Below are 26,099 nucleotides of genomic sequence, written 5' to 3' on the forward strand. Positions count from 1 at the left end.
GCTTGAGGGGCTCAGGGGGAAACCCAGGAGCTCAATGGGATTTAGGTGCCCCCATCCCCAGGGTACTTAGTACCCCTAATTCTCTGTGCTCTGAGCATTTACCCCCCCTCTGCAGACACCGTGGCCTGGCTGAGCGGGGTGGCCCCCACAACTGCATAGGAAGCATCAGTCATTAGCACCCTGACACGGGCTGTTTCCGGTGGTGGGTACAGCTGCTGAGCACCCCAGTGACACCCACAAACACGAGTTTAAGTGCTTCAGCCCGTCCGTGGGCCAGGAGCAGCAGGGTTTCGGGTGGGACATCCCCATGCTCCAATCCCGCTGGCTCCAGGCAGCCTGGTGTGCCAGGATTGACCATGGCACAGGCTGGAGCGGGCTCTGGGGACACGGGATGAGGGCTCAGGGCCCCACGGGCAGTGCTGCATGCACGGGCAGCCCGTGCACATCTGGGGTTGTGGGGCTGCCTCCCGGGTTTGGCTTCCCGACTTCTCCTAATTTATTTGTTTATGTGTGGATGCGGCGCATGGGGCTGGCCAGGCCCTGCCTGCGAGTTCACTAGTTCAGAGCACAAAACAAACAACACCCGACCCCAGCTCCGGGCGCGCTGCCTGCATCTGCGGAGGGCAGGTAGGAAGTGGCTTGGTGTTACCTGTGTGCACCCACAGCGTGGTGCGGATCAGGGCGGGAATCTCACCCTATACCCCCAAACACACCCTGCACTCAGCTCCCTGGGATCCCGGGGGATGCTCAGCCCAAACCTTGGTCCCTCTGGTGCAACTGGCCAACACAACCACCCCGTTCCCATGTGTTCCCGTGGTTCCTGAGCCCAGGGCCCTGCATGGACATGCTGTGGGTCAGGGTCCTCCCTTGGTCCCTGGGCAAGTCCTGCAGCCCACAGGGGCCATGCAGAGGTTTGGGGGGGGCTGCACTGGGGGCCTATGCAGGGGCTGTACTGAGGTTGGTTAAGGGGGTTGTGCCAGGACTGTACTGGGGTTGAAATGGCAATGGGGGAAACTGCACTGGGATTATGCAGGTGTGCAGGGGGGCTGCACCAAGGCTGGGGTGGGGGGATGAACTGGAGGTGTCTGGGCTTGCATTGGGATGTCTGGGCTTGCACTGGGACGATGTGGGGGCTGCCTGGAGGTGTCCGAGGCTGCGCTGGGGATCTGCACTGGCTGCATGGGAGGGCTGTGCTGGATGGGGATAGAGGCTGCGCTGCGGGGTTGTGGGGCTCCATGGGGGGCTGCACCGTGGGTGTCCAGGGCTGCTCGGTCTGGCTGCATCGAGGGCGGGCTGCACCGGGGCTGGGGGGGGTAAATCTGCACTGTGGGTGTCCGGTGGCTGTATGGGGCGGGGGGACTCTTCACCGGGGGTGTCCGGTGGGTGCGGGGGGAAAAGGGGCTGCACTGGGGCTGCCCGTGGGGGCTACACGGATCCCGCAGCCCCGCTCCCGTCCCACGCAGGGACACTCCGTGGCGGGAAGGGGGTTCCCAGCGGCGGCCCCTCGGGCCGGGTAGGGAGGAGCGTCCCGTCCCGTCCCATCCCGCCCCATCCCGCGCCGTCCCGCCCCCCCGCCCTCCCGCCCGGCCCGGCCCGGCCCGCCCCGGCCCGCCGGGGCTGAGCAGCCGCGGGAGGCGCCGGCGCTCGGAGTCGCTGCGCTCGGCGCTGGGCGCGGTGTGTTTGGGGCTCCCGGCGGGGCAGCGCGCACCGGTACCGGCTCGGCTCGGCCGAGGCCCCGCGGATCTATGCGGCTGTGAGCGGCGGGAGCAGAGCGGGATGGAGCGGCTCCTGGCGCCCGGGCTCCTGGTGCTCCTGCTGCCCGCCCTGACGCGAGGTGAGGGCCGCCGCGACGGGCCCCGGACCGGCCGCACCAGCGCCCCGCAGGAAGTTTGCCGAGAGCGGGGCCGGGCGCGGCGTGTGCCCCGGTCGCGGTGTGCGCCCCGGTCGCGGCGTGCGCCCCGGTCCCGGCTGGGCACCACGGGGCGGCGGGGGGGGGGGGGTCCGGGACGCGGGGTCCTCGTGGGAACCGGGGCTCGGTGCCGCGGGATGCCTGGAAACCGCACTCGGCTCCTGCGGTGGGAACCGGAGCTCGGCGCCGCCGGGGGAACCGAGGCCGGAACCGCGGGGGGGGGGGGAGCGGGGCTCGGCACCGCGGGGGGGTTCGGGGCTGTTGCCCCGGTGGAGGTGGCGCTCGGGACCGGCGGGAGCCGGAGCTCGGTACCGGGGGGTGCCGCGGGCCCCTGCGCTCGCTGCCGTCGCGGGGCCGGTCGGGGCGGCCGGAGCGGGGCGCGGAGGGGAGCCGGGGCAGCCGGCGCTGGGACGGGCTCGGGGCGCGGAGGGGCGCGCAGGGCGGCCGCGCTGCTGCCCCTTGTTCCGCGAGAGCTTTTGACCGTTTTGCACATTTCTCTCGGTTTCCTGTTTCTTGAAAGCCCGACGGGGCTCCCTCAGGGCCCCCCGGGGCGGGTCCCGGCGCGTCGCCCGCAAAGCGCTGAGCGACCATCGGGGCCGGGGAAAAGAGCCCTAAAAGTGGCCGGAGGTGCGGGGCGGAGCGGGGAGCAGCCCTCCTCCCCCATGGGGCCGGGGTCCTGCGGTACCCCCGGAGCCCTGCGTACCCCAAGCCCGGCCCGGGGCCGAGCGAGCAGCTTCCTCCGGAGCGGGAGGGTCCTGGGAGGATTTTGGGAGGGGAAAGCAATGGGGCTCCTTTGCTCCGCACCGGGGCAGCCCGGGCTGAGAACCGTGCCCGACGCCCGGCCCCAGAACCGTGCCCGGTGCTCGGCCCCTCGGAGGCAAAGTTGTGCCGGGCCGGAGCGGTCCCCAGCTCCCTGCTCCGTCCCCATGGGACACGGTGGGGGTCAGAGCCCGGAGCGCAGGGGGTGTCCCGGGTGCGGGGGGCTCAGCAGCCGTCTGTGCAGGGGAGAAGTTGTGTTCTGGTGGTGGCAGCACGAAGCTGCAGTCACTCAATTTGAAACCGCTCCTGCTGCACACGCGTGTGGCAAAACCAGTTACCGTGAAGAGCGAGCGGGACGGAGAAGGGGAAGAGCGAGCCAGGGTGCAAATCGGAAGCGATTCTGGTACTTTGGGCGAGTTGCTGTGGTAACTGAGCAGAATTTGGCTCTGAGGGCCAGACAGTGAAACCTTTACTCATAGCAAGTTGTGACGGGCAACTCATTTCGTTACCGAGTTCACGGTAACTAATGGGCCCTCGGGCGGGTGGTTTTTCCCAAATGGCATTTGTCACTCAAGGGCCTGATCTGGGGTTTCTCTCTGTCAGTCCTCGTGCTGGAGGAGAGGCCAGAGCCTCCCCTCAAGCCCACCCCAAACTTATTTTTAGGTAGAGCCTCTCAGCGCCTGGCCCCTGCCTGACTCCATCACCCTGCGGGTGCTGCAGCCCCTGTCTCACTGGGGGCGATGAGGAGCCTGTCCCCATTCCAAGTGACCCCCCTGCCACTGCCACCGGGCCCTGCGCTGTGTCTAACGCTCTCCTCCTCTCTGCAGGTTTACGGTGCACGCAGCTTGCTGAATCCTGCCTCAATGGGGGCAAGTGTGAAACTTTCCTCAACGGGACGGAGGTGTGCCAGTAAGTATGGAGGAGCCAGAGGATTTTCATCTTCCCCCGACCAAAGTATTGCCATGCATGTTGACTTTGCTTTGAAGGCTCTGGATTTAATAGGGCAAGATGCGTTTTCTTTCCTTGAGTGGCAAGAATAACCTGCTTGTGTAGGAGTCGCCGCGAGTTTGGCAGGATCGGGCTTTGTTCCTCGCTGGGTGGAAAAACATGGGCAAGGGGCCATGTTTTGCTGGTGTTAACCTATGCAGACTGCCCTGCTGATGGAGCAGGAGGTAGGGCCAGCCCGCGGCGCTCGTTGGACCGTGGGGCGGGGAGGGAGGCTGTCTGTCTGTCTGTCTGTCTTCCAGCTACTCCCTCCTGGCCCCGAAGCATTGCCTTTCAGTCCTTGCGCCCCGGCTGTTCGGGGTGCGGTGGCCAGTGCATCTCCAATAAACACTCAGGAGAGGTTTCATGGTGTGGCTGTGGCTGCTGGAGCTGCCCCATTGATATCTGTGGGGCATCACTGAGGGGAGCAGGGCCACCCCCTCCCATATCCCCCTGGCACCGGTGCCAAGCTGGGTCCATCCCGGCGTTCCTGGCGGGACCTGGCACCCGGGCCAGAGCTTTCTCCAAGCTGATTGTGGAGAAACGGATGTGTAAAGCGTTGGGACTCTTTGAAGGACCAACCGACCCACCGCAGCGATGGCCGATTCACTCCCGGCTCCCAGGGAACAATAACCAAGAGAAATGAATAAGGCTCCAGCTCCCTTTTAAAAACTATTCCATAAAAGAAATGTGAATGGGCAAGGCTCAGTTTTCCGGCCAGATTTCCCCTCTGCCTGTTGAACGTGGCCTGAGCTGCGAGCAGGCGGGGAGACGTTCCCACCCACCCCAAATTTCCAAAGAGGAAGTCCTCGGCGGAGGAACCTGAAGGCATTTCCAATCCCAACCTGTTGAATGGCAGTTTCCCTTGACAATGTGTGGTGCTTTCTTGCAAACCCGCCTGGGTGCCGTTACTCTGCCCAGCAGCCGGGCACCTCCCGCCCCCTTCTCCAAGCTGAGCCCCCCAACCCTTTGGTGCAAATAAATCAGCAAATCAATCAGGCACATGAGCAATTTAATGGACAAAGGCTGGGTCCCTTTGTGAGCCACTAATGAATGCACGCCACTTTTTTTTTGCACAGAAGCCCTTACCAACGCTTGACGCTCTAAATCTTGTTTTCTTTCATTCAAAGAGCGACAGCTGGGATTCGGTCGAAATTCGGCAGCTATTGTTAAGGGAGGCAGATTAATGCTGTGTGACTAATCATGTATGGCTTCCCAGAATGCCCAACCCTCCACCCCCTCCCCAACCTTACACCCCTCCTTTTCCTTGTGGTCATTCTTCCCTTTTTTTTCTTAAGTCTCTGCAACTCCTGATTTACATTTCATGTGCAGATGGTGATGGAATCTAATTAGACCTGATGTGTGCGAGCTCTATTTGGAGGAGAAGCCTCCAAAGTAGGCTTGGGGTGGGGTTTTTAAGAGGAAAAGTTAACTTTAAAGAACTTCTTTAGCTGTGAATAACCCCTCCTCTCGGCTGCAGACGCCAGGATGGCTTCTCGAGTGTGTGTGAGTTATTTCTGCAGGAGATCAAGGTGCGTCCTCAGTGTGTTAAAACACTTGTCCCGTGCAGGGTACACTCTGTGGGCGATGGGGGCAGATATTAGAGGTGCTGCCAGACTGGAGGAGGTGCAACTTCCCAAGGTATCTGATAGCAGCTTGCAAAATCCCGGTTTTTCACTTGTTTGAATACCTCTTTACGAGGAGTTTTGCTTCCAAGCTTCTTAAACAAAGCAGAGCCAAGAGCACAGATACCAGACGCAGGAAAGCTTGGCACTGCCCTTTGGCGCCTGCGGGAAATGCACCATTTTGGCTGCTGGCCACATCTCTGCTCGGGCTGGCACTTAACAAAGTTTGGCCATAAAGCCCCATTGTGCTGCCCCCACAAATCCAATTAGAAAGTGGAGTGAAATAAAGAGCGTACGAGGGAGACGCTGCTCCAGCGGACAAGCGTCCGCTTGGTTCGGTTACGTGAAGACGACTCTGATAACTCCCAACCCCAGTTATCAGCCCTGTTACGGAAAGGGAATCGCCGGTGCGAGACGAGCAGCTTTCTCTGCCTTCATTATTTTACAGTGCTGGTTTGTAAAGCTCCAGGTGCCTTATCTTGCTTGTCCCTTTGCCAGGCAGTCCGGGGCGTGCAGGGCTTGAATTGAGTGGAGAGGACTGAGCAGTTGATCGGCTGGAGGGATCATTAAGCTGCCTTTGGAGCCACTTTCCATGTTGGCAGGGGTAGCCGGGTCTTTCAGTGCTGGAAGTTTCAGCACAGACTCCAGCTGAAGGCATAAGGTGTTTGTCCTGGGGTGTTTCTGTCCCACTCGCACCAGATCCGGAGCATTACAAGGTCCCATCTGCAGCCAGCGGCTGCTGCAATGTTTGACATGTGGTCTCATGGCACTGGGGAGCTGTGGCTTTCCAGAAAAGGCACTTGCCTTAGTCAAAGGCATTTTCCCAGGCAAAATGACAAGGTTTTCCCAAAAGGACGTTTTGACTTCTAGCAATAGCTCCTAATTAAACTGTTGGCTAACCCTCGTTTTGACTGGCATCCCTGGAAATGAGCAGGGCTGATTTTAGATTGCTGTGCCATGTGACTTTTATTCCCAGGACCTCCCTTGCTCCACTAGTTAAAAGCAGATGGCATGAAAGAGGGCTGGGTTTCAAACCCCGCTCCACCAGCCCTTCACCATTAAAGTCAGAGGAGCTCCGTCTGGGTTGTCATAGTCCTGCCCAGAGAAGCAAAGGAGACAGCGAAGGAAAAGAACAAGTTAAATTAATCAGTGGGCTTACACTGAAAAGGGGGAAAAGTCGGTTTGCTAAAGTACTTCCTCTGTTTATGAATCAGCACCGTGTTGTAGTTCAGCTGGGGCAATGGCTCCTGAGCTGGTGCCCATTGCCACCACCAGCTTCCATGGGCAGCGGGCCAGAAACATTGGAAGAAACATTCAGAGGGGGATTGTTGTGGGAAGAGATGATTATTTTAGCTCCAAACTCTTTTAGGAGATGACCAGGAAGACAGAGAAGTGATCTGAACCCTGCAGCTCCCTATGCCCTTCAAGTTATTCAACTGCTCAGTCATTGTTATCTCATTGTAAAGGGCGGAAGTTTCCTTCTGGTTTGGTTTTTCTCATGTGCTTTAACCCAACGTTATTTCCATGAAATAATAACAAAGAAAAAAATGCAGTCTCCGTGCTGGGGAGGAAGAGGGTGGAGTGTGGAACAATCAACCAGAGGAAGCCCTTAAAGAAGTAGAGGAGTGGTGATTCAGCCATGTTGAGAACTCTTGATGGCTCGTTCAAGTCTGATCTCATTCTCGGAAAGAACAAGGTGGAAATGGGTAAGAGGGGAGATTACGAACACAAAAGCGTCACCTGCTGCAGATTCCAGTGGAAGGGAAGCTGAGCTGGGGAGCCCAGCTGGTGGGGTCACTGCTGCAGCAGCGGGAGCTCTGAGCTCCAGAGGAATCTCTGTTTACATTTCTCCCCTCTGCAAGGCGTCGTGATGGTTATCAGTTGTCTCAGGTGGTCCCACTGACTCCCAACTTGCCTTGGGATTCTATTGGTTGGGATGAGGTTTTGTGTTGGTTTTTTTTTCTTGGCTTGGACACTTGGTTGTACTGCTTTTGGGCAGGAGCCAATGAGGGTCACGTTCAAGAGGAGATACCTCCGTAGGTATCTTCTGCAGCATGGAGATGAGCAGGAGGGATGAGGTAATGCCTGACGAGATGGATTTGCTCAGGATGGATGCAGAGGGCGTGAGGTATTCACATTGGCCATCATCACCTGAGATCAGGGGCTGTTCCCTGCTGGGTTCTTGCAGCTCTTAGATGTGTGATCTCATGGTGTGATGTAGTGCACGGGGCTCTGCTCCATGGACAGCTTCTGGAGGTCGTTTGCTTCATGGTATGGGGTATGTTTTATTCTACCAAAATCTATTCCATCTCAACGACCTGATTCGCTGTCTTCATGCCTGCTGAAAACCACAATATATCCATTTGTTCCAAGGCTGTTCCATTTTATTGTATGTAACATGAGGGACACACGTATAAGTCACCGCAAGATCAAGCTGTTCACCAATTAAGGGCTTGGATAACATAATCAGGAGGCAGTTAGCAAGTTTTAAAATAACATTGTTTGGAAATTAACCTGCTCTTTCCAGGCCTGGAGGTGGGTGACCCTCATTTTGCTCATGTTGGTAGGTGTCTCGAATGGTAACGGCGTGTGTACATGAGTGGAATGTGAAATTTATAGAGCATCAGTGTGTTTAACAAGGGAGTAGCCTCGGGGTGCGCTTGCTGAGAGCTGGTGAGCTCTGGATCTGGATGGAGACTTCTCCATGGTTGTTGCCAAATTCCAGGTGAAGGTTTTAGGCCATGTATTGGCCGTGGAGTGGAACAGCCTTTGGGATACAGCTTGAACCCCCTTGGGAAGGCAGACCTGCAGTGGGGTCTCAGTTGAGTCCTGCCTCCATCCCAGGGGTCAAAAAGGCTTTCAGGATCCTACTGCTCCACTCGGGGCTGCAGCTTGTGGCTTTGTGTCCAGCCATCCCTGAGGACTGCCTGGCTTCTGCTGCTTGAGATGGAGCTGCACCACAGGGTGCTCTTTGCTTTGGAGCCCAGGGTTAGAAAGGCCATCAGGACGGAGAAGTGATGGTTTGGGGTGATTCCAGATGCTTTCTGAATGGTGTTTTCATCTCATCCCTTGGCACACAAAAGATGATGCTCCAGCCACCCAGCCCAGCAGCTGTGTGGAAATCCCACAAATCCCTGACGCTGCCTTGCTGCATGGGGCCGTCATGAGCTTGGATTTGCTGTGGGGAGGAGGTATCCCAGCTTTCCCAGACCATCTGTCCATGGCTTCATCCGGTGGTGCTGGGCTCCTTGGAGTTGGCCTCAAGAGGTGTCAGCAGCAGCAGTTTGGTGTTGCCACCATCCCAAGGACTGCCAGCCATGGGTGTTGTGTTGGTGCTCATGCTTTGGTCTGGGGTAAAGCTGCAGCATCTCACATTGGCCAAAAATCTGGAATAAGCATAAAACACCGCTCTGGTGTTGAGGAGGATGCTGCATTCTTACTTCTTGGGTGTCTGAACATGGAGATATCCAGGAGCAGGAGTGGAGATGTGTGAGGGTCAGGGCCTTGCTTTGGCACCACTGGTATTGGTAGGATCTGGTCAGGGTTGCAGAGCTGGAGCTCTGAAGGGCTGAGGAAGCCCCAGTTGGACTTAATAGCACAACTCTCTTTGCACATCTGTCGTGTGTGATGTTGGGAAGTCTTTGCAGCACTCTACTAGGTCTTAGCGACACCAGACCATAGTGGCTCCCATCTGTCTGCTTGGAGAGCCCCAGGACAACTGGGGACACCCCAGTCTTTACTTAGAGATGTGAGTGTTGCTGGTAGAGCTGCTCCGTGCTGCTTCCAGCTGGCTGAGGTGTGATGGTGTCCAGTCAGACTCGCACACCCTTGTCTAGACTCTGCTTTCCTCAGTGCGTGGCAGTGCCAGGACCTGTTGCAGTGCCTCTGTCTACAGCATTAGCGTGTCTGATGGGTCAGGTCCCTTCTCTCACCTCCCTCTGTCAGCAAGTACCCCATGGACAGGAGTCTGCAGTATGGGGTGCTGTTGGGGTTTCCATATATGTCAAGCAAGGAGTGCTTAGTGCCTCAGTTTCCCTCCATTTGCTGTTGCTTATCTGAACATCAAAACCTGTACTGGTGCGAGATGGAGCAGCGCAACCTGCCGAGAGCATCCTGGCTCCTGGAGGTGAATAATTATGCCCCATCCCTGGCAGTTTAAGGCCAGGTTGGACGGGGCTTGAAGCAACCTGGTCTAATGGAAGGTGTCCCTGCCTGTGGCAGGGGGTTGGAACTGGATGAGCTTTAAGGTCCCTTCAACCCAAACCAGTCTGTGATTCCATAATTAGGTGATGGAGGTGCCTGTTGTTAATGCAGTGCTTGGTGCAAGAGGTGCAGGATCAGGACTAAAGCCCATGTGAGGGGTTGGGGATGGGGGGTGATGTTTGGCCGGGCCATATGGGCAGCTCTGCCTCAGATTAGAACATTTTCAGTTGGAAGGGACCTACAATGACCATTCAGCCCAACTGATTGGGCAGCATCCCACCCACTGCTCCACACTGGGAGCATGATGCCGGTGGGGTGCGAGCTGGGTGCGCTTCCCTCGCACAGTGGTAGTTAATGTCTACTTCAGGCTTTCACCCCTCACGTCCTCCCCTTCCCCCACAGCAGCCGAGAGTTAATATTGGAAAAGCCAGTTAAACAGTTAATGTTTAGGCCCTGGTTATGAGGCTCTTGCCCATTTCCAGCAAGGGAGCGGAGCTGCATTTTAATGGGAAACTTTCATGCTCAGTCAAGTTGCAAAAATTTATTTGCGCAGAAGTCATTTTCTTTTAACAAGTTTTCATCCTAATTCCCTTCCCCAAAATCTGAATTTAATGGTATTTATATGGGAAATAGATTTATTAAGTTTTAATGACGCTATAACATTGCCCCTATTTAATAGAAGGGGCACCCCGCAGGCAAGCAGCCCGGTGGTGGTGGGCTGGGGAGCCCGTGGCTTTAGGCCTGATCTAAAGTCAGTGTAGCAGAGAGCAGTGGTGCCAGGCTGTGCTTGGACCTCCAGGGCTGTGCAGGATCAGTCCCAGGCTGTTGCAAGAGCTGAGGCTGCAGGGCTGAGCCTTGCATCCTGCTCATTCCTCCTCATCCTCTGTGGCTCCTGGTGTGATGTGTCCACCATAACTGTTTGCAAGAAGAGCAACGAAAGGGGCCTTTGGCCATGTCCCTGTGCTGAGAGAGCTGGTGTCTGCAGAGCAATGGAGACCCCAAGAACCATATTGCCCTGGGGAGTCGAGTGTTTGTAAGGGAACAGTGATTTGTTTTAAGAAGGAAGGAAGGAAATCATCGTGTCGATGAGCAGCCATGGAGGAGAGCGTGTCCCAGCGCTCCCACCTCACCGGTGCATCCTTATGCAGGGGGATAGGAAAAAGACCCTACCAGAGACATGGTGGGTTAACCCGTCAAGCAGCTCCTCCGGGGCAGGTGGAGGAATGTGGCTGTTGAGAGCGGGACATGCACCAACAGTGGGACATGCGCCGCCACCGGCTCCCGCTGCCCATTGGCTTCGGGGCGGGCTGGGAGAGTGACCCTGTGGGGAGCAGCCCGGGAGGAGGGGGGGCCTCTCCCCAGCCCCTATTAAAATGTTAGACACAGACCTCCAAGTCAAAAGGCAGGGCGACAGACGGCCCTTTCACAGGGCCTGCTGCTCCCCACAAAAGGGGGGTTTCCAGGGGAGGGGGCAGGAATGCGGGCTGCGGCCGGAGGGCAGAGCCGCCACCATTGTCCCCGCTCCCTCGGCGAGGGCGTCATGTTGACACAGGGATTTCTGCCGGCAAAAGGTGTCGGAGGCAGAGTCTTCCCTCCCTCCCTCCCTCGCCGTTTCCTTGGTTAAACTCAGCAGCAACAGAAATCCCGGGATACAGATCCCGGGAGCAGCTATCCATCTGCTCCAAGGTGCTTTACATCCCTCGGGCCATAGTTTCCAAGGGGTGAAGTTTTTGTTGCTAATCACTATTTTTGGGAGCTTTGGTTTGCTTGTAAAGAGAACCCATCAGTTTCATGGCTGGGGGAGGTGGACCCATCGCTGTTTGGCCGTGGCTGCCTTTACTTCACTATCTCATCCTGGTGTGAATTGCTTTGGCTTTTGGTAGGGTTTGTGCCGCAGGGGCACTCATGTCTGCAAAACCCCCCTCTCCTCCTGTTTATAAATATCAGAGCTAAATATAGCTTGTTTAAACTCTTGGTGCCTGTTCAGATCCTAATCTCAGGTTTTATGTTCAGGATTAGAAGAGTGGGATGGTGGGGTCACGCGTGGCCCGGGTGGGAGTTTTCCATATTTGGCTCTCACGCAGTGTGGTGTTTAGCCAAAACTTGGTTTGAGGGCAAAAGGGAAAAGAATAAGAGTTCATCATCGCTTAGTGAGATGGTGACACCGGCACCGGTGTGTGCCAGAGCTCCTGGGAGCAAGGCAGCGGGAATTCACCCTGCACAGGCATCCAGAGCGGGTGAAAATGGGCATTTACCCCAAGAGGGATGGGAAAGGGAGGGTGGCATCGGCAGTGCTGGGCTGGCAGGTGGCCTGGGGAGGTGAAAATTCCTCGTCTTCCCCCAGATTCCAACTTTTCCTTCTTCTGGCTTAAAGAATAAAACAGTTTTCAAGGGAGAATGATTACAAATGAAAACTCAGAGCAGGGAGAGGTTGCAGCGGGTGCTCCCGAATGCCAGAGCTGCTGGGCAGCACCGTGGAGGCAAAGAGCCGGGTGACTTCCTGGTGTCCCATGGGCACACAGCCACCAGTGCGGGCACTTGCCTGGGGACCAGCCCCAGGACGCTCACCCCTGCCTGTGGGTGAGTGGTGGTGGGTGGCCATGGTTGTGTTCCCTGGGGATCCTCCCCTGGAAGCACGTCCTTCATGGTCACCCCGTGAACGGGCTCCCCCAAGAGAAGGAGCAGGGACTGGGATGAGCAGGGAGAGCAGAGCTCGGCACAGGGACACCCGCTCCCACAAACAATGGGGATTTGCACCAGCAGAGGATATAAGAAACATCAACTGGGGGAAAAAAATATGTCATAGCTGCCATTGTTGAGGGTGGGAATGAGACGAGTTTTGTCTTGGTCTCTTCCTTCGACATCTTTCATGTTTATTGTGAATGAAGCTCCATTGAAAGGCAGCTCCTTCCCAGGTAGCCGGTTACCACCCGGTGAACAGCCTGAACACTGCTTAGCAATGGGATTATATTGTTTTTCATTACAATGGGAACTTTGATTCCCAAAGTGTCCTGACTAATGTCTGCTTAAGAAACAAAGCCATTATTTTTTCCCTCTCCCCATCACAGTAGTAGGAGGAACAGGGCTCTAGCATGTTTTTTCCTCGCTCCCATCCATGAGTATATCCAGCTTTGGGAATTCCTTTAGTTTCTCCCAAGATGAAAGTCTGGATCTTAAAAATCTCAATTAGATGGCTTGGGCTAGGTCAAAAATGAAATGGAACAAAAAAAAAACCAACCCAACACATCAAAGGCTTTGGATTGCAGTTTGCTTTTTTTAATTAAACAAGACTGGGGATCTGCTCTTGCTTTATTAACCTGATGTCACTCGAAGTAACCTGCTGCTTTGCCAACCACCCTTGCTGGGTGAAACTCCGGGTCTGTTCCCAGGATGGTGTCCCAGCGTGTTTAATAAAGCAGGGCCTGGATGGGACTCCGTGAAAACCACCGGTTGGGTTTGGTGCTGAGTTTTGGTGCCGGGAGCTGTGTTGTGGCTGCTTAGAGGCGTCTGTGGGGCTGTGCCAGCACCAGGAGAGCATGGTGGGACCGGTGGGAACTCTGGGGTGCATGGCCCGGCCAGAGGGCCCTGCATGGGTGAGGGGGAGCAGGGCAGCTCTGCCTTGGCTCTGCCTTGGCTCTCTTGGGAGCGTGGTGAAGCCTTTGGGTTCTTCATGGATGCATGTGCCATAAACCACAGCGTGAAGCTGCAGGTGAGGGGTGATGAGTGTGGCCATGCCGGGATGGGGCTTGAGCCAGCGCCAGGCTGCAGGGCAGGAGGGGGCATCCACGGCCCCATGTGCCCCAGGGAGGGCAGGGCAGTGTTCAAAGTGCTCCTTGTCTCCCTGCACCCATCTTCATTCTGCTGGCTCCGGGGGTGCGTGCCACCATGAGCAGGGTGGCGATGCCAGAGTAGGAGATGAGACCAGTGCTGAGCTCTGCTTTCCCAGCAGGGTGGTTTCCCAGGCCTGTTTGCCTTTCGCTGGCCCTGGAGTATGCTTCTGTGCTCAGCAGGGTGTTTCCAAGGTAGGCTGATGCTGCTGGGAAACAATCTCATAGACAGTTATATGCACCTGTGGTTCCTGATGATGCCACATGGAGTAACACAGGAGGGGCTCGTTGGAAGGTGATGGAATAAGAACAAATGGAATAAGATGGAGTGGGAAGATGGAGTAAGAAGCAGATCTCTTCATGACATGGAGACACCCCAAGCACCAGCCTGTTCTCTGGCAGGATTGGAGCTGGAAGAGATAGAGTTCCCTGGGCTGGCACCAACCAAACGTGTCTTAGCGGGAAGAGTGTAGCTTCAGGAGCAAGCTGGGGTGTTGCTCCCAGGCTGTGCCAAGCAGGAAGCCACTGGCGCAGCTGGAAAGGTGGCTCTTGTGCGTGGATGCCTGATGGGAAGCAGGTTTAACGCCCCGGGTGTGCAGGTGCTGGCAGGGGGTGTGTGGCAGCGGGTGGTTGTGGTTCCGTTCGCGAGCCCAGCGATGACGGTTACCCCGCGGTGTGGGGACGATGGGGCAGGGTCATGTCACCGCTCTGTGGCTGGGAGCACTGTGCAGTGGCTGCGGTCTGGTGTGCACTGAGGGACACTCTCCCGATGGTTATTTCTCCTTCCCTCAGCTGTTGCCAGCAAACATGTGAAATCCAAATGTCCTGCTCACGTTTGGACACTTGCTTTGCTCCCCAGGGTCTGGTCTGCTCAGTCACACTGCGTGTTTGCTGGTACAGAGGGTTCTGCAGGTGTGATGGTCCCTTGGTGGGGACCCTCTGCACCACGCAAGGTCATGATTTCTGAACCATCTCTGTGCTGGGGTGGCTCTGCCAAGGACAGTGGGGCACAGGGAGGGCAGCTCCTCTGGGATGCTGCTCCGGGTACCATAGAGCAGAGAGTGGCATCACCCACAGCCCAGCCTTGGGGATGGGTGTCGGGGTGGGGGCTGCTGGCATGGAAGACTCTGCACCCAGAACTGGCCTCCCTGCTGCCCCAGAGGCGGCGGGGACTCTCCTGGCCCCATTAGTTTCAAGTAACCCCAAAACTGGGCTTGCATAGAGGCCCGAGCCTCCCCTCCTCGGCTTTCCCACGGTGCTCATACCTTGGGGAAAACAACTGCAGCCGTTTATGCTTCCAGCAGATGAGGGTGAGGAAGAGGTTATGTGATAGCAGCGCAGATAAGGGTCAGCCTGGACATGGGGCCAGCGGCCGGGATGGAGCTCCCCACCAGCCCCTGTCCCCTCTTGCAGTGTGGGGCTGCCCCCTTGGACCTGCCCCACTATGGGATGGGAATGGGGGGCAGCCCCTGCATGTCTGGTGGCCGTGCTCCAGCTTACACCTAGTTTTCATTTAGCTTGTTGGCTTATTTTGTGCGGTGGGTTTAACCTCTAGCCCTTGGGAGGATGCCCTGGGGCCGGGCAGGAGGGCACAGCACAGTGGGTGCTGTGAGTGTGGCTGTTCTCAGCTGTGGGGTGATGGATGCTGAGCCCCTTGCATCCAGGGCATCCCCTGTGCACCCAGCACCCCTGAAACACCCCTCCGGCCCCCAAGCTGTGCTTGTGCAGGGCCGGCACATCCTGGATTGGAACAAAGCCCTTGTGCCGCCACGCGGAGCCGTGCCGGGCGGGCTGGGCTTTGGGAATGCCGCGGTGTCATCTGTGCCGGCCGTGGCAGATGGCAGCTTAGTGCAGAAAGGAAAACATTAGTGTTGGGTCAGAGGTCACTGGAACATCTGCCTCGGGATGCTTTCAGTGCCCGCATTGCTGCGGAGGGACACAACCTGTTGCTGGTGGGTTGGAGGAAGAGCCTCGTGCGCTGCGAGCGGGAGGAAGCGAACAAAGGGCTGCGGTACACGCAGCACCCGGAGCAGGGCTGGGATGGGCATCCCAACCCTGCCGGTGCTGAAGCCCGGGCAGGCAGATGTGTGATGCAGAGCTGGGGCAGCAGAGCTCGCTCACACTGATACTTGTGCAGCTCATTTGTGCTTTTGATTCTCTGATCCGCCGAGCTTTTCTGGAGCCTTGCTGAAATAACTGCAGCATTGGGCTGTTGTTAGTAACTCGTTGAGGATGTGCAGCAGACACAACAAATGCACGTGCCCGTGCTGAGCAGATCCAGATTTGGCCTGGGCTCAGTGCTGGGAGCGGGGTGGGAATTTGGGGCCGCTGTTCCCTTTCCCAGGCCATCCCCTGGGACTCGCTGTCTGACCTTGGACAAGGCCTTCTCCGTCACCCTTCACATCACCCATGAGTTGTGACGGAGATTTATGGGCCGGGAGCGCGGTGCATTAGTAATTGCACCTCCTCCCTCACAGCAGTTTGTGCGCTGGGCTTGGGGCTGGTCTGGAGGGGGAAGACTCATCCAGCCCGGTGTTGTGGGAATGCAGCCCCCAGCCTCTGCCTGACCCCCGAAACAAAAAGCTACCGGGCTGGACGGCAGCTCCAGATGCTCCTGCAAGGAGCACATGCAGCATCCCCATCCAGGATGGCAACCGACTGCTGCATTGCTGACCCCTGCCCTGCCTGGTGCTTCGGTGACAGCCCAGTGCCTTCATTAGGTCATGTAGAAAATACCCTAGAATTTAAGAGTTGTGAGACCGTCCATCCTGACATGGTCCTAGTGCTGGCACGATGCAAGGGGGCATCGTGCATTGGAGCAGAGCTTGGCCATCAGCAGGGTCTAGATGCTGTATCCATCTAAAGTGTTGAGGTGGATCATGGCTGGAGCGTTTGATGCTCTTCAGCAGGTTAATGACTCAGTGGAAGCGTTTCTCAGCTGTGTGCTCGGGGGGGCAGACACTGGTATTTTTAGCCATTCCTGGTTGGGTTGGGAACGGGCCGTGCGTCACACGTGGAGGCTCCTCAGGACCCAAGGGAGCTCAGCTGCCTTTCACCGCCTCAAAGCTGGTTTCTAATGGCCCTTCAGAGCTGTTTTGATCCTGGAGCACCCGCCCTGTCCTCTGCCAGCACACATATCTATAATTAAAGCGTAGCTTTAATGTCTCTTATGCTGATTTCCATAAGCTGCTTGGGTTTGGTTTGGGTAGCCCTCGCTTGGGAAATGCCAAAGGAAAAACCACAGGGTGATGTTCACCTGCCTGAGCCCGCGGGGACGTCGCATCCTCCGCGTCTGCTCGCTGGGAGCCCTGACGCCACCACCCGCCGGTGTGTTCTTTACTGAACATAAAGCTTAGCTCCCTGGGCTGAACTTCAGGAGAGGTTTTCAGCCCCTGGAGAAGTAGGTGGACACATGATGGGTTGCAGCACGGCTGGGAGCTGAATCTGGCTCTGCTTAATCCAGCCTTTCCAGACCTGGGAGAGCTGAAAATAACCATGTCTTGGGCTGGCCTTATTCTTCACCTGGGTTTTGATCTCTTGATTTGCATGTGAGACTTGTCTCCAGGCTCTCTCTGCAGCCAGGACTCTAAAGCCATTGTGGTTGTTGGGTTTTTAAATGCAGCTCCAGAGTCTCTGGCTGTGAGTGAGCTCCAAGACCTGTGTGGGGAAATGCATCCCATGGCTTTGGTCCGCAGCCATCCCCTTCCCTGCCTCGTCTCAGACTTGCTGTTGCAAACATGGGCAGAAATAGTGTTGTGTCTGTGCAGAAGCATCTATAGATGATGCAGGAGCGGTGTTGAAGCCCCTGGGTGTGAGGCTGCCCATGGGCACATCCCAGGGGCTGCCATATGCAAGTAGACGAGCGTTCGGTGTTCTTGTTCAGCGCTCTTACTGAGCAGCAGTAGCACTATCGTGACAGTGGTATCCCCACCATCAGAGACCTTTTGCTCTGAAACCTTGCAAAGAAACTGAGATGACTTTGGAAAGGTGGCAGCAGTTTGAGAGGGTTCCCTGAGCTGGTGCAGTGTGTGCAATGGGTACATGAGAGCTGTCCCTCTTGTGACTGTGATTTGGGAATTGCCAGGCCTTCACGGTGGGTCTGTGTTGCACAGCCCTGTGCTGTGTGATGCGGATTCCTCCGTGGGTTACGGCAGTGGCTGCTGGATTTTAAGGGTGCCTGTGTTGTATTGCTGTTCTCCTGAAGAGCTGCTTCACCAGCACATCTCAGTGGCTGGAAATACTCCCTTGTAGGAAGGAGAAATGCGATGCGGGAGCGTGTCCTGGTCCCGCCTGCCCACGTGTGCCCATCGCTCAGCTCAGCCGCTTCTGGCTGGGGCAGGCCCCTGTGAGCCCTCCTTAGTTCTGGAGCTGGTTGTGTCCATAAACCAGCTCTTAAATCAAACAAATGCAAACCCATTAAAAAGCCCTGCAAACTCCATGAAACTTGAGTGATTTCCCAAGGCAAAATCCTGGAAACCCCTCGGGCATGGGGCAGCCCCCCAGCCCCAAACCCCTGTGCCTTCAGGCAAGGGCTCCCTGCTCCCAGCGGAGTCTCTCCAATCACTAATTAACCTCCTGGCTAATAACCATGCCTGGGCTCAGGCTGAGCTCTGCTCCACTTCCCATCCGTGAGCTCAAACCACCACTTGCCTGCACTGAAATTGGAAACGGCCCCACAACGAATCTGGTGGGAGGGCTCTCGGCTCCGCGCCCCTTGTCCCGGCCCCATTTAAGCCCCACGGCGCAGGAACCCTGATCTCAGTGATCTCCCTGTGCCGCGGGGGTGCAGAGCATGGCCCATGGCAGCACCATCGCTCGCCAGAGCAGCGGCGTGGCCATTCCCGCGTGCTTGGTGTTTCCCGCGCTGCACCGGGTGCTCTTTGTCCAGCACCAATCTTTCTTCTTCTCCTATTCCTTTTTCTTTTCCGCCTTTTCCTCCCATTGGAGAACCTCGTGACGCTTCCCTGTCCGGAGAGCCCGGCGGATTGTTTTAAGCATAAAAGCGTGTGTGGTGCGGGGCGCGGGGGCCGCAGGCTGTCTGACACATGAGTGCGCGTCGGGGCGGTTCGTGCCCAGCCCCGCACAATGGCCCCTCTGAGCCGGCCCCAGCCCCGGCTCCGGCGCTCCCGGGGCCGTGGTGCAGCCACCCAGAAGCGCCGTCGCCCCACGGCCGCGGCGCCCCGGGCTTGGAGCCGCCGGCGAGCCGGGCATGGGCCGCAGGCGCCGGCAGCTGCTCGGCCTCATTAGGATGCACACCTGCTCCCCGCCGCCCTTTGTGTGCCGAGCAGATGCCCTGATTTATTATTATACACATTTTCTTTTCCATTTGGCCGGGATAATGCCGTCTCATTAACTCAAAATGTCTCCGAATCCGGACAAATTCTCACACAATCCCCAACAATGAAATCAGAATTGGGTTAAAAAAAAAAAAAACGAAACAACCCAGAAGGGGCAGAGGAGAGGGGGAGCGGGGCTGAAACGTGGCCCTGCCGCTGGCGCAGCGCGGCAAAGCACGGCGGCGCCGGGCTGGGGCCGGCTGAGGGGGGATTTGCTGGTTGTGCTTCACTGGAGGAACCCCATGCTCTTGGTTTGGGGGTGCAGGTGGAGGGCTCCGCTCTGCAGCGTTCCCCGGGACCCTCCCATGCTCCCGTGGAGCCTTGGGGGCCATGCATGAGGCGCAGGGACACGAGGTCCCATCAGCTCGGGTGGCGATGGGTACGAGCGCGTGGTGGGTGCTGAAGCACAATGAGAACCATGGTCCCCCAGTGTGCCCTCATCTTCCCTGTCCATCACCTCCAGCAGCGGTTGCTTTACCCCAAGCCTGTGGCAATGGATGCAACCACCCCCAGACTGATTTCTGCTCTAAAGGCCTCTGATGGCAGCCCAGAATGAGCTGGGCACAGCGTGCCCTGCTCTGCTGTAATGGCATTGCCGCTGCGGTGTGGGACAGCAGCGTGCCGGCATCGTTTCGCTCCTCCCCTGCCCAGTGCAGCCCAGCCAGGGCAGAACGTCCCACTTTAGAAGCAGTGTAACGTGAGCAGAGCTGGTCTGGGGACAAAACGTGTGGCATCTCGTGTTGCAGACGTGATACAAGAGATGCCGTGCGGGAGGGTTTGCGCTGGGGAGGTGCTGAAGGGCCCCGGGACCTTCTTTTGACGTCGGGTGCCCTCGGTCTCTCTGTGCACAGCTTTGCTCTGTCCTCCCTTTCCCAGGGGGCAGCTCCCCCTTTGCAAGGTCTTTTGCTGGCCCCACATCCTGGCCGGCAGGATTTGTCCCTGCAGCATGTCCCCGTCGCCTGCCCTGGTTGCTCCAGCCTGGTGACGGATGGCTGAGACGGTGGGTGCATCGAGGGGCCTTTTCTCAGGGCCCCCACACAGAGGGGATACTGCAGCTGGGGCCATGCATCCCTCCTTGCACAGGGTTTGTCTTCAGGAAGGTCTCAGTGGGCTGCGAGGAGCAGGAACATGTCCCACCTGCTGCCAGCCAACACTGAGCCCATGTTTTATGGTGTTTGAGGGATTTCTGCGGAGGAAGGGAGGGTAAAATTCACCCTGGTGCAGGCAGGGATGGACAGGGGTGCGGGGCTATCCCCGTGCTGCTTGGCACATGGATCCATAGGGTCCCTGGGTTGGGTGCAGGTATGGGGGTGCCCCTCCTGGCTCTACATCTCCCCCCTTGTGCCTTGGTTTCCTCTTCAGCAAGGTGTGTGGGGGCAAAACCAGCTCATCGCAATGAGAAGGACGGGAGGCTGCGGTTTTGCAAGTCTCTGCAGGCCCCGGGATGGGGTTCGCCTTTGTTCCCGGCACCTCTTTCATCTTCCTCAGCCCAGAGCAGCCGGGGCAGAGCCTTGCACTTGCCAAACCCGCCGTGCCGGGATGCGGTGCGGGGAGGCGTTCCCGGCGCCGGCCCCTGGGGGTGTCCGCGTGTCCCCAGCCCCTCGGGGCCGGTCCCGCTGACCGTGTGTCCCCTCTCTAGGTGCGGCGGTGCCTTCGTTGGCGAGCGGTGCCAACTGCCCAACCCCTGCCTGAGCTCCCCGTGCAAGAACGCCGGCACCTGCACCGCGGTGGTGCGCGGCAGCACCGTGGACTACACGTGCGCCTGCCGCCTGGGCTTCACCGACGAGCTGTGCCTGACGCCCCGCGACAACGCCTGCCTCAGCAACCCCTGCCGCAACGGCGGCACCTGCGACCTGCTCACGCTCAGCGAGTACAAGTGCCGCTGCCCGCCGGGGTGGTCAGGTGAGGCGCTGCCACCGTGCCATGTGGGGACATGGGGGACAGGGGAGAGGGGCAGCCTGGGATGGGGGGTGCTCCTGGGAAGCCTCCATGGATGGGGAAAGTCACTGATTTTGGCACTGATTTCAGCTTGTCTTAGTGATGAGGGAAACGTGGGAGATTGTCCCAAACCCAAGTGGGGCTTGGGGAGGTCCCTGGCGGGGTGAGCTGCGAGCTTCCTGCATGAGAGAGGGTCTTATAGGGACAATAGGATTGGAATTAGTTGCATCCCCTATGGACACAGTCCCAGAGCTGAGTCTGCACCCCAGCGCAAAGATCGCCCCCACCAAGAGCCTGAGCTGCGGTTTGCATCCTCATCCTCATCCTCTTTCCTTGCCCTCCCCAGGCAAAACCTGCCAGCAGGCTGATCCCTGTGCCTCCAACCCCTGCGCCAACGGGGGCCAGTGCGTCCCCTTCGAAGCCCACTACATCTGCCGGTGCACCACCGGCTTCCACGGCGCCAACTGCAAGCAGGACGTGAACGAATGCAACATCTCTCCCCCCATCTGCAAGAACGGCGGGAGCTGCACCAACGAGGTGGGCACGTACCAGTGCTCCTGCAAGCCGGCGTTCACCGGGCAGAACTGCGAGCACCTCTACGTGCCCTGCAACCCCTCGCCCTGCCAGAACGGGGGCACGTGCCGCCAGATCGGGGACACGACCTACGACTGCACGTGCCTGCCAGGTAGGGGCTGCCTGCAATGGGTGGTTCAGGGATAGGGGACCCTCTTCCAACCCCTTTGTCCCTCCGAAACAAGCAGTGCCCAATCTTCCCCTGGGTTATGGCTCTGGGAGGGATAAATCCAAGGGGATGTGGGCTCGCTGTGCCACGTGCATTTGGGAAGACATTGGGCAGCGATGCCCAAAGAGGAAAGGTCATCCGGGGGCTTTTTAGACTTGGTGATTCACCAAAATAGCTCTTCCAAAACAACTGCTTGAGCAGAGGCCCCTGTGCGGATGCTCATATTCCAGAATAAGAGTGCCTTTTTCCGCTTTAGCTTAATCCACTTCCAGAATGGAATAATTAGTCCGGAATAGCTGTTTTGGAAAGTTTCCGAGTGCTAATAGAGCTGGGGAAGGGAGACCCTCTCCGTGCGCGCTGCTGCTCCCTCCGGCAAGTGCCGGAGCAGCCCAGCTCAGTTACAGCCTCTGAAACGAAGGGCTCTTGCAGGAGGGGGCCCGGTGGGGGCTGTCCTGGGAGCTCAGCACCCTGCACAGCAGCTCAGCACCCTGCATGCCGGAGGAAAGACAAGCGGCTGTGAAAGGGCCCCATGACCCTGGAAAGCCCTTTCGTTTCTGCCTGGGGGCAGCGGTCTGCAGCGTGCTCAGGGCAGGGCAGGGGCTGAGCGTGGCCCCACGTCCCCACAGCGCTGGAGAGATGAAGCAGTGGAGTTTCCTGCCGGTGGGTGGGATGAGCAGCCCCCTGCTCAGACCCCGCTGTGTTTGCCAGGGCACAAACTGCCGTTTCTCGCCCCAGCCACCACGCTGGCCGGCTGCAGTGGAGGGGATGCATCCGCCTTCTCCCTTGAAGCTGTGGGCAGCATGAAGCTGGCTGACAGGTCTCTGTGGTTGCTTTGATACTTAAAGGGTATCAAAATATACCCAAAATATACGACAAGAAATCTGGAGAGAGGCTTTTGACAAGGGCCTGTAGGGACAGGACAAGGGGAATGGCTTTAACCTGCCAGAGGGGAGATTGAGATGAGATCTTAGGCAGAAGCTCTTTACTATGAGGAGGATGAGACGCTGGCACAGGTTGACCGGGCGAGCAGTGCCGGGAAGGAAGCCTTCCCTTCCCGGATGAGCCGGTGCAGCCGGGAGCTCCCAGGGGCGATGCTCCACGGGAGCAGCTCCAAGCCCCGTCCTGGCGGAGCGGCATTGCCGCAGGGATGAGCAGGCGGAGGGGCAGGAGGAGCGGCGCTGGCCCTGCCCTGCCGTTCTGCTGACGAGGCACTTTCCTTAGAGCAGCCCGAGCGTCGGGCACGTCGGGGTGAGGCATGGCCCTGGGGGGGCAGCCCTGCTGCTTGCACACCCATCTACAGCTCCGTGGGCCGCTTCCAGGCCATTTGCATGCTGCACGAGCGGGTTCGGCTCCCACGGGATGCTCCGGCGGGATGGGGGGCGTCCCTCCACCATCCGCGTGGCTGGCTGCAGGAGCTGCATCGGCTTCGGGCGCAGGCAGGAGGGACCATGGGGGCTGTTTCTCATGATAAGAGGATGATTGATACGCTGGTATGCAGCACAGCAGACCTGGAACAATGTCCCCTTTTCATTCCAGAGGAGGCCGTGCCGTGCCGGGTTTCTTCAACTTAAACCAATCTCGGCTGTTTTATCATGCCATCGCTGTAGAATGTAACCCTGAGTTTAAAGTAATTGTGGTACTAATTACTCATTCAGATGGTTCAAAATGAGTTAATCCTCATATCTAGGACATTGCCAGTTATTGCTGTTCACTCTCAGCCCAGCTGCTTAAAAATGAGGCGCAAATCAGCGTTATCTGCTTTGGATTCCTACCAGCCACCGTAAATAGGAGCAGCAACATGAGGAGCTGCTGCTCCGCATGTGATGGGGCACAGGGAGAGGAAAACGCGGCGCTTTGGAGAGAGTGAGGGGAAAAGCCCAGCTGGGGCAGGGCCTGTGGTCCCATAGAGAATGAGCCAGGGCACCAGTTCCTTCCCATGGAGGCAGAGGTGGCACAGCAAGCAGCCAGGTCTGGACCTGCAGAACACCTCAGGGAGTTTGGGGGAGCTGCAGATACACGCCAGCACCGCGGGGACCTGCCATGGGCTGGCACTACATCTCAACCCTGGGTGGGCTGATGATTGGGGGTTTTGGGGGTCTTACAGTAAACACAGCTTTTACCCCAAGTGGCAGTTGGAGGGGGACAGGGTGGCTCGGCAGATGCCCTGGGAATGGCCCGGCTGTGTCGTTTCTGCTTCAGATGCCATTGGGATCAGGGTGGTTTCCATTGTGCCACACCATCGGATGGAGGCAATAACATAAACCGAAGCTCATGGTTAGAGGCGGGTGCAGTGTGTGTGTGTTCACCCACAAGGGACATGGATCCCCCTCAGGGGCAGCACTGCTGCTGAGGCTCCTCACATGTGGAATTAAAAGCAGCGGGTGCCATAAGCCTGTGTGGGAGCAGCCCCGGTTCTTCCCAGTTCCTGAGGAGCTGGATCCTCCACTGCTCAGGGCAAGCGTCTGCGGAGCCGGGGGCTTTGACAGGGGAGCCCCGTCTGCTCTGCACGGGGAAGCTGTCGCTGCGTGCCAGGCTCCAGTGATGGTGCCCTGGCAGGGAAACCGGCGCGGCAGAACCAAGCCCCAGTAGAGGCGGGATGGGGTTGGGGGTGAAACCGAGCGTGTGGCTGCAGAGCTGGGCTGGGAGTGCCTGGTGCTTGGTCAGCACCCAATAACAAGCAACCTGCCATCAGCAGTGGGGGTACTGGGAAGCTGGGGCCAGTTGGTTGGCTGGCATCACGGCAGATGTCTCCTCTGCACAGGGTTCACGGGCCAGAACTGTGAGGAGAACATCAATGACTGTCCAGGCAACAACTGCAAGAATGGGGGTACCTGCGTGGATGGTGTCAACACCTACAACTGCCAGTGCCCGCCCGAGTGGACAGGTAATGCCAGTGTCAGCAGCGAGGGTGGCACTGGGCTGGGCTGGGGGATGGATCCTGTGCCAGGGGATGATGGGGATTGTGTTGGCAGAACCATCCCACTTCACAGCGATGCCCACAGAGCCTGCAGGAGCCTCATACAGGTGCCCTGTCCCCTGCAGGTCAGTACTGCACTGAGGACGTGGACGAGTGCCAGTTGATGCCCAATGCCTGCCAGAACGGGGGCACTTGCCACAACAACCATGGTGGCTACAACTGCGTGTGTGTCAATGGCTGGACGGGCGAGGACTGCAGCGAGAACATCGATGACTGTGCCATGGCCGCCTGCTTCCACGGGGCCACGTGCCATGACCGTGTCGCCTCCTTCTACTGCGAGTGCCCCCACGGCCGCACAGGTGAGGCCATGTCCTGTCCTGTCCCCTGCTCGCAGTGCGGGGTGGCAGCTTCCTGCATGTCCCCCGGCTCCTAGCTTGAGGTCTTGCTGCATGGTGACTTCTGTACCCATCACCGTTGACGTGCCTTTTGCTGCCCAGGTTTGCTGTGCCACCTCGATGATGCCTGCATCAGCAACCCCTGCAACGAGGGCTCCAACTGTGACACCAACCCCGTCAATGGCAAAGCTATCTGCACATGTCCTTCGGGGTACATGGGGCCGGCCTGCAACCAGGACGTGGACGAGTGCTCGCTGGGTGAGCACCGGGCAGGAGGCAGAGATGTGGTTGGGAAAGCACCGGTGCCACCGGGAGCGTGTCCTGTGAGCCACATTGTGTGTTGCAGGAGCCAACCCTTGTGAGCACGCAGGGAAGTGCATCAACACCCAGGGGTCCTTCCAGTGCCAGTGCCTGCAGGGCTACTCGGGCCCTCGCTGTGAGATCGATGTCAATGAGTGCCTCTCCAACCCCTGCCAGAACGATGCCACCTGCCTGGACCAGATCGGGGAGTTCCAGTGCATCTGCATGCCCGGTGGGTGCACAGCCCCATGGACCCCTGCCCCGGTGCTGGTGTGGGTGACAGGAGGGCTCCGGGTCCCCTGAGCTTCAGCTCGGTGTTGGTTTGGGTGAGGAGCCACAGGAGGTGCATGTGTCTGGGGATGGCAACCAAAAGAAGCTTGGTAAAGATTGCGGGATCTCCTGTAGCAGTGTGGGGGCAGGAGGTGAGAGTTGGGCACCATCAGCGCTGCTCTGGACTCCTCTTCTTCTGACCTTGCTGGCTTGGATCAAGCCAAGAGGAGGGAGATCCAGGATGGGCAGCCATGAAGCAGGTTGTGCATCAGGTCCCACCGCCTGTAGCACATCTTTGTAAAGATGGAGGAACCAAATGTACCCTGGTGTAACCTGCCCATCCTGTGCATTGTGCCAGCCCCGTGCATGGTGCTGACGATGCTCCTGGTCTCTCCACAGGTTACGAGGGGGTTTACTGTGAGATCAACACGGACGAGTGCGCCAGCAGCCCCTGTCTGCACAACGGCAACTGCCTCGACAAGATCAATGAGTTCCACTGCGAGTGCCCCACTGGTACGCGGCATCCACCCCACTGCCACTGCGGTGAAACAGAGCCGGGATGCATCCCAGCTCCCGAAAACGGCCTCCTTAAACTTCGGAGCCCCATGAAATGGGGAGATAGGGCTGAGCACCTCTTGGTGCTTCTGGTAGGGGTTCCCCCATTGCGATGTGTGTGTAAGCGATGCTGCTCAAGGTCCAGCCCATGGGAGAGGGGAAGGAGGATTAAACCCCACGGCTTTGCACTTGAAAAGGCCCCTCTTTGGGAAGGAGGGCGGGGGGCCGGGGGGGCCGCACCAGCCGCTTTGAATGCGGTGTCAAAGTCACGGGGTGGAGCGGAGAATGGGGAGACGGTTAATCTGTGAAAGGAGGTTTTGAAGTTCAGAGACTTTGCTC

The 26,099-nt window shown here is 58.1% G+C and overlaps 1 protein-coding gene across 2 annotated transcripts in view; it reads left to right on the forward strand.

Annotated features, from left to right (window-relative positions):
- The first annotated feature begins 1,619 nt into the window (after window positions 1-1,619).
- Window positions 1,620-26,099, forward strand: part of NOTCH1 (notch receptor 1) — a 42,941-nt gene continuing 18,461 nt past the window's right edge. For both annotated transcript variants that reach the window (XM_030507142.1, XM_030507143.1), the window contains exons 1-9: window positions 1,620-1,834; window positions 3,496-3,577; window positions 20,283-20,545; window positions 20,928-21,266; window positions 24,085-24,207; window positions 24,366-24,599; window positions 24,738-24,893; window positions 24,982-25,167; window positions 25,605-25,718. In XM_030507142.1, coding sequence (XP_030363002.1) covers window positions 1,777-1,834; window positions 3,496-3,577; window positions 20,283-20,545; window positions 20,928-21,266; window positions 24,085-24,207; window positions 24,366-24,599; window positions 24,738-24,893; window positions 24,982-25,167; window positions 25,605-25,718 — 1,555 coding nt within the window. In that variant the 5' untranslated portion in view covers window positions 1,620-1,776. The remainder of the gene's footprint in view (window positions 1,835-3,495; window positions 3,578-20,282; window positions 20,546-20,927; window positions 21,267-24,084; window positions 24,208-24,365; window positions 24,600-24,737; window positions 24,894-24,981; window positions 25,168-25,604; window positions 25,719-26,099) is intronic.

Source organism: Strigops habroptila, chromosome 15, assembly GCF_004027225.2.
Source record: "Strigops habroptila isolate Jane chromosome 15, bStrHab1.2.pri, whole genome shotgun sequence".
Taxonomy (NCBI): Eukaryota; Metazoa; Chordata; class Aves; order Psittaciformes; family Psittacidae; genus Strigops; species Strigops habroptila.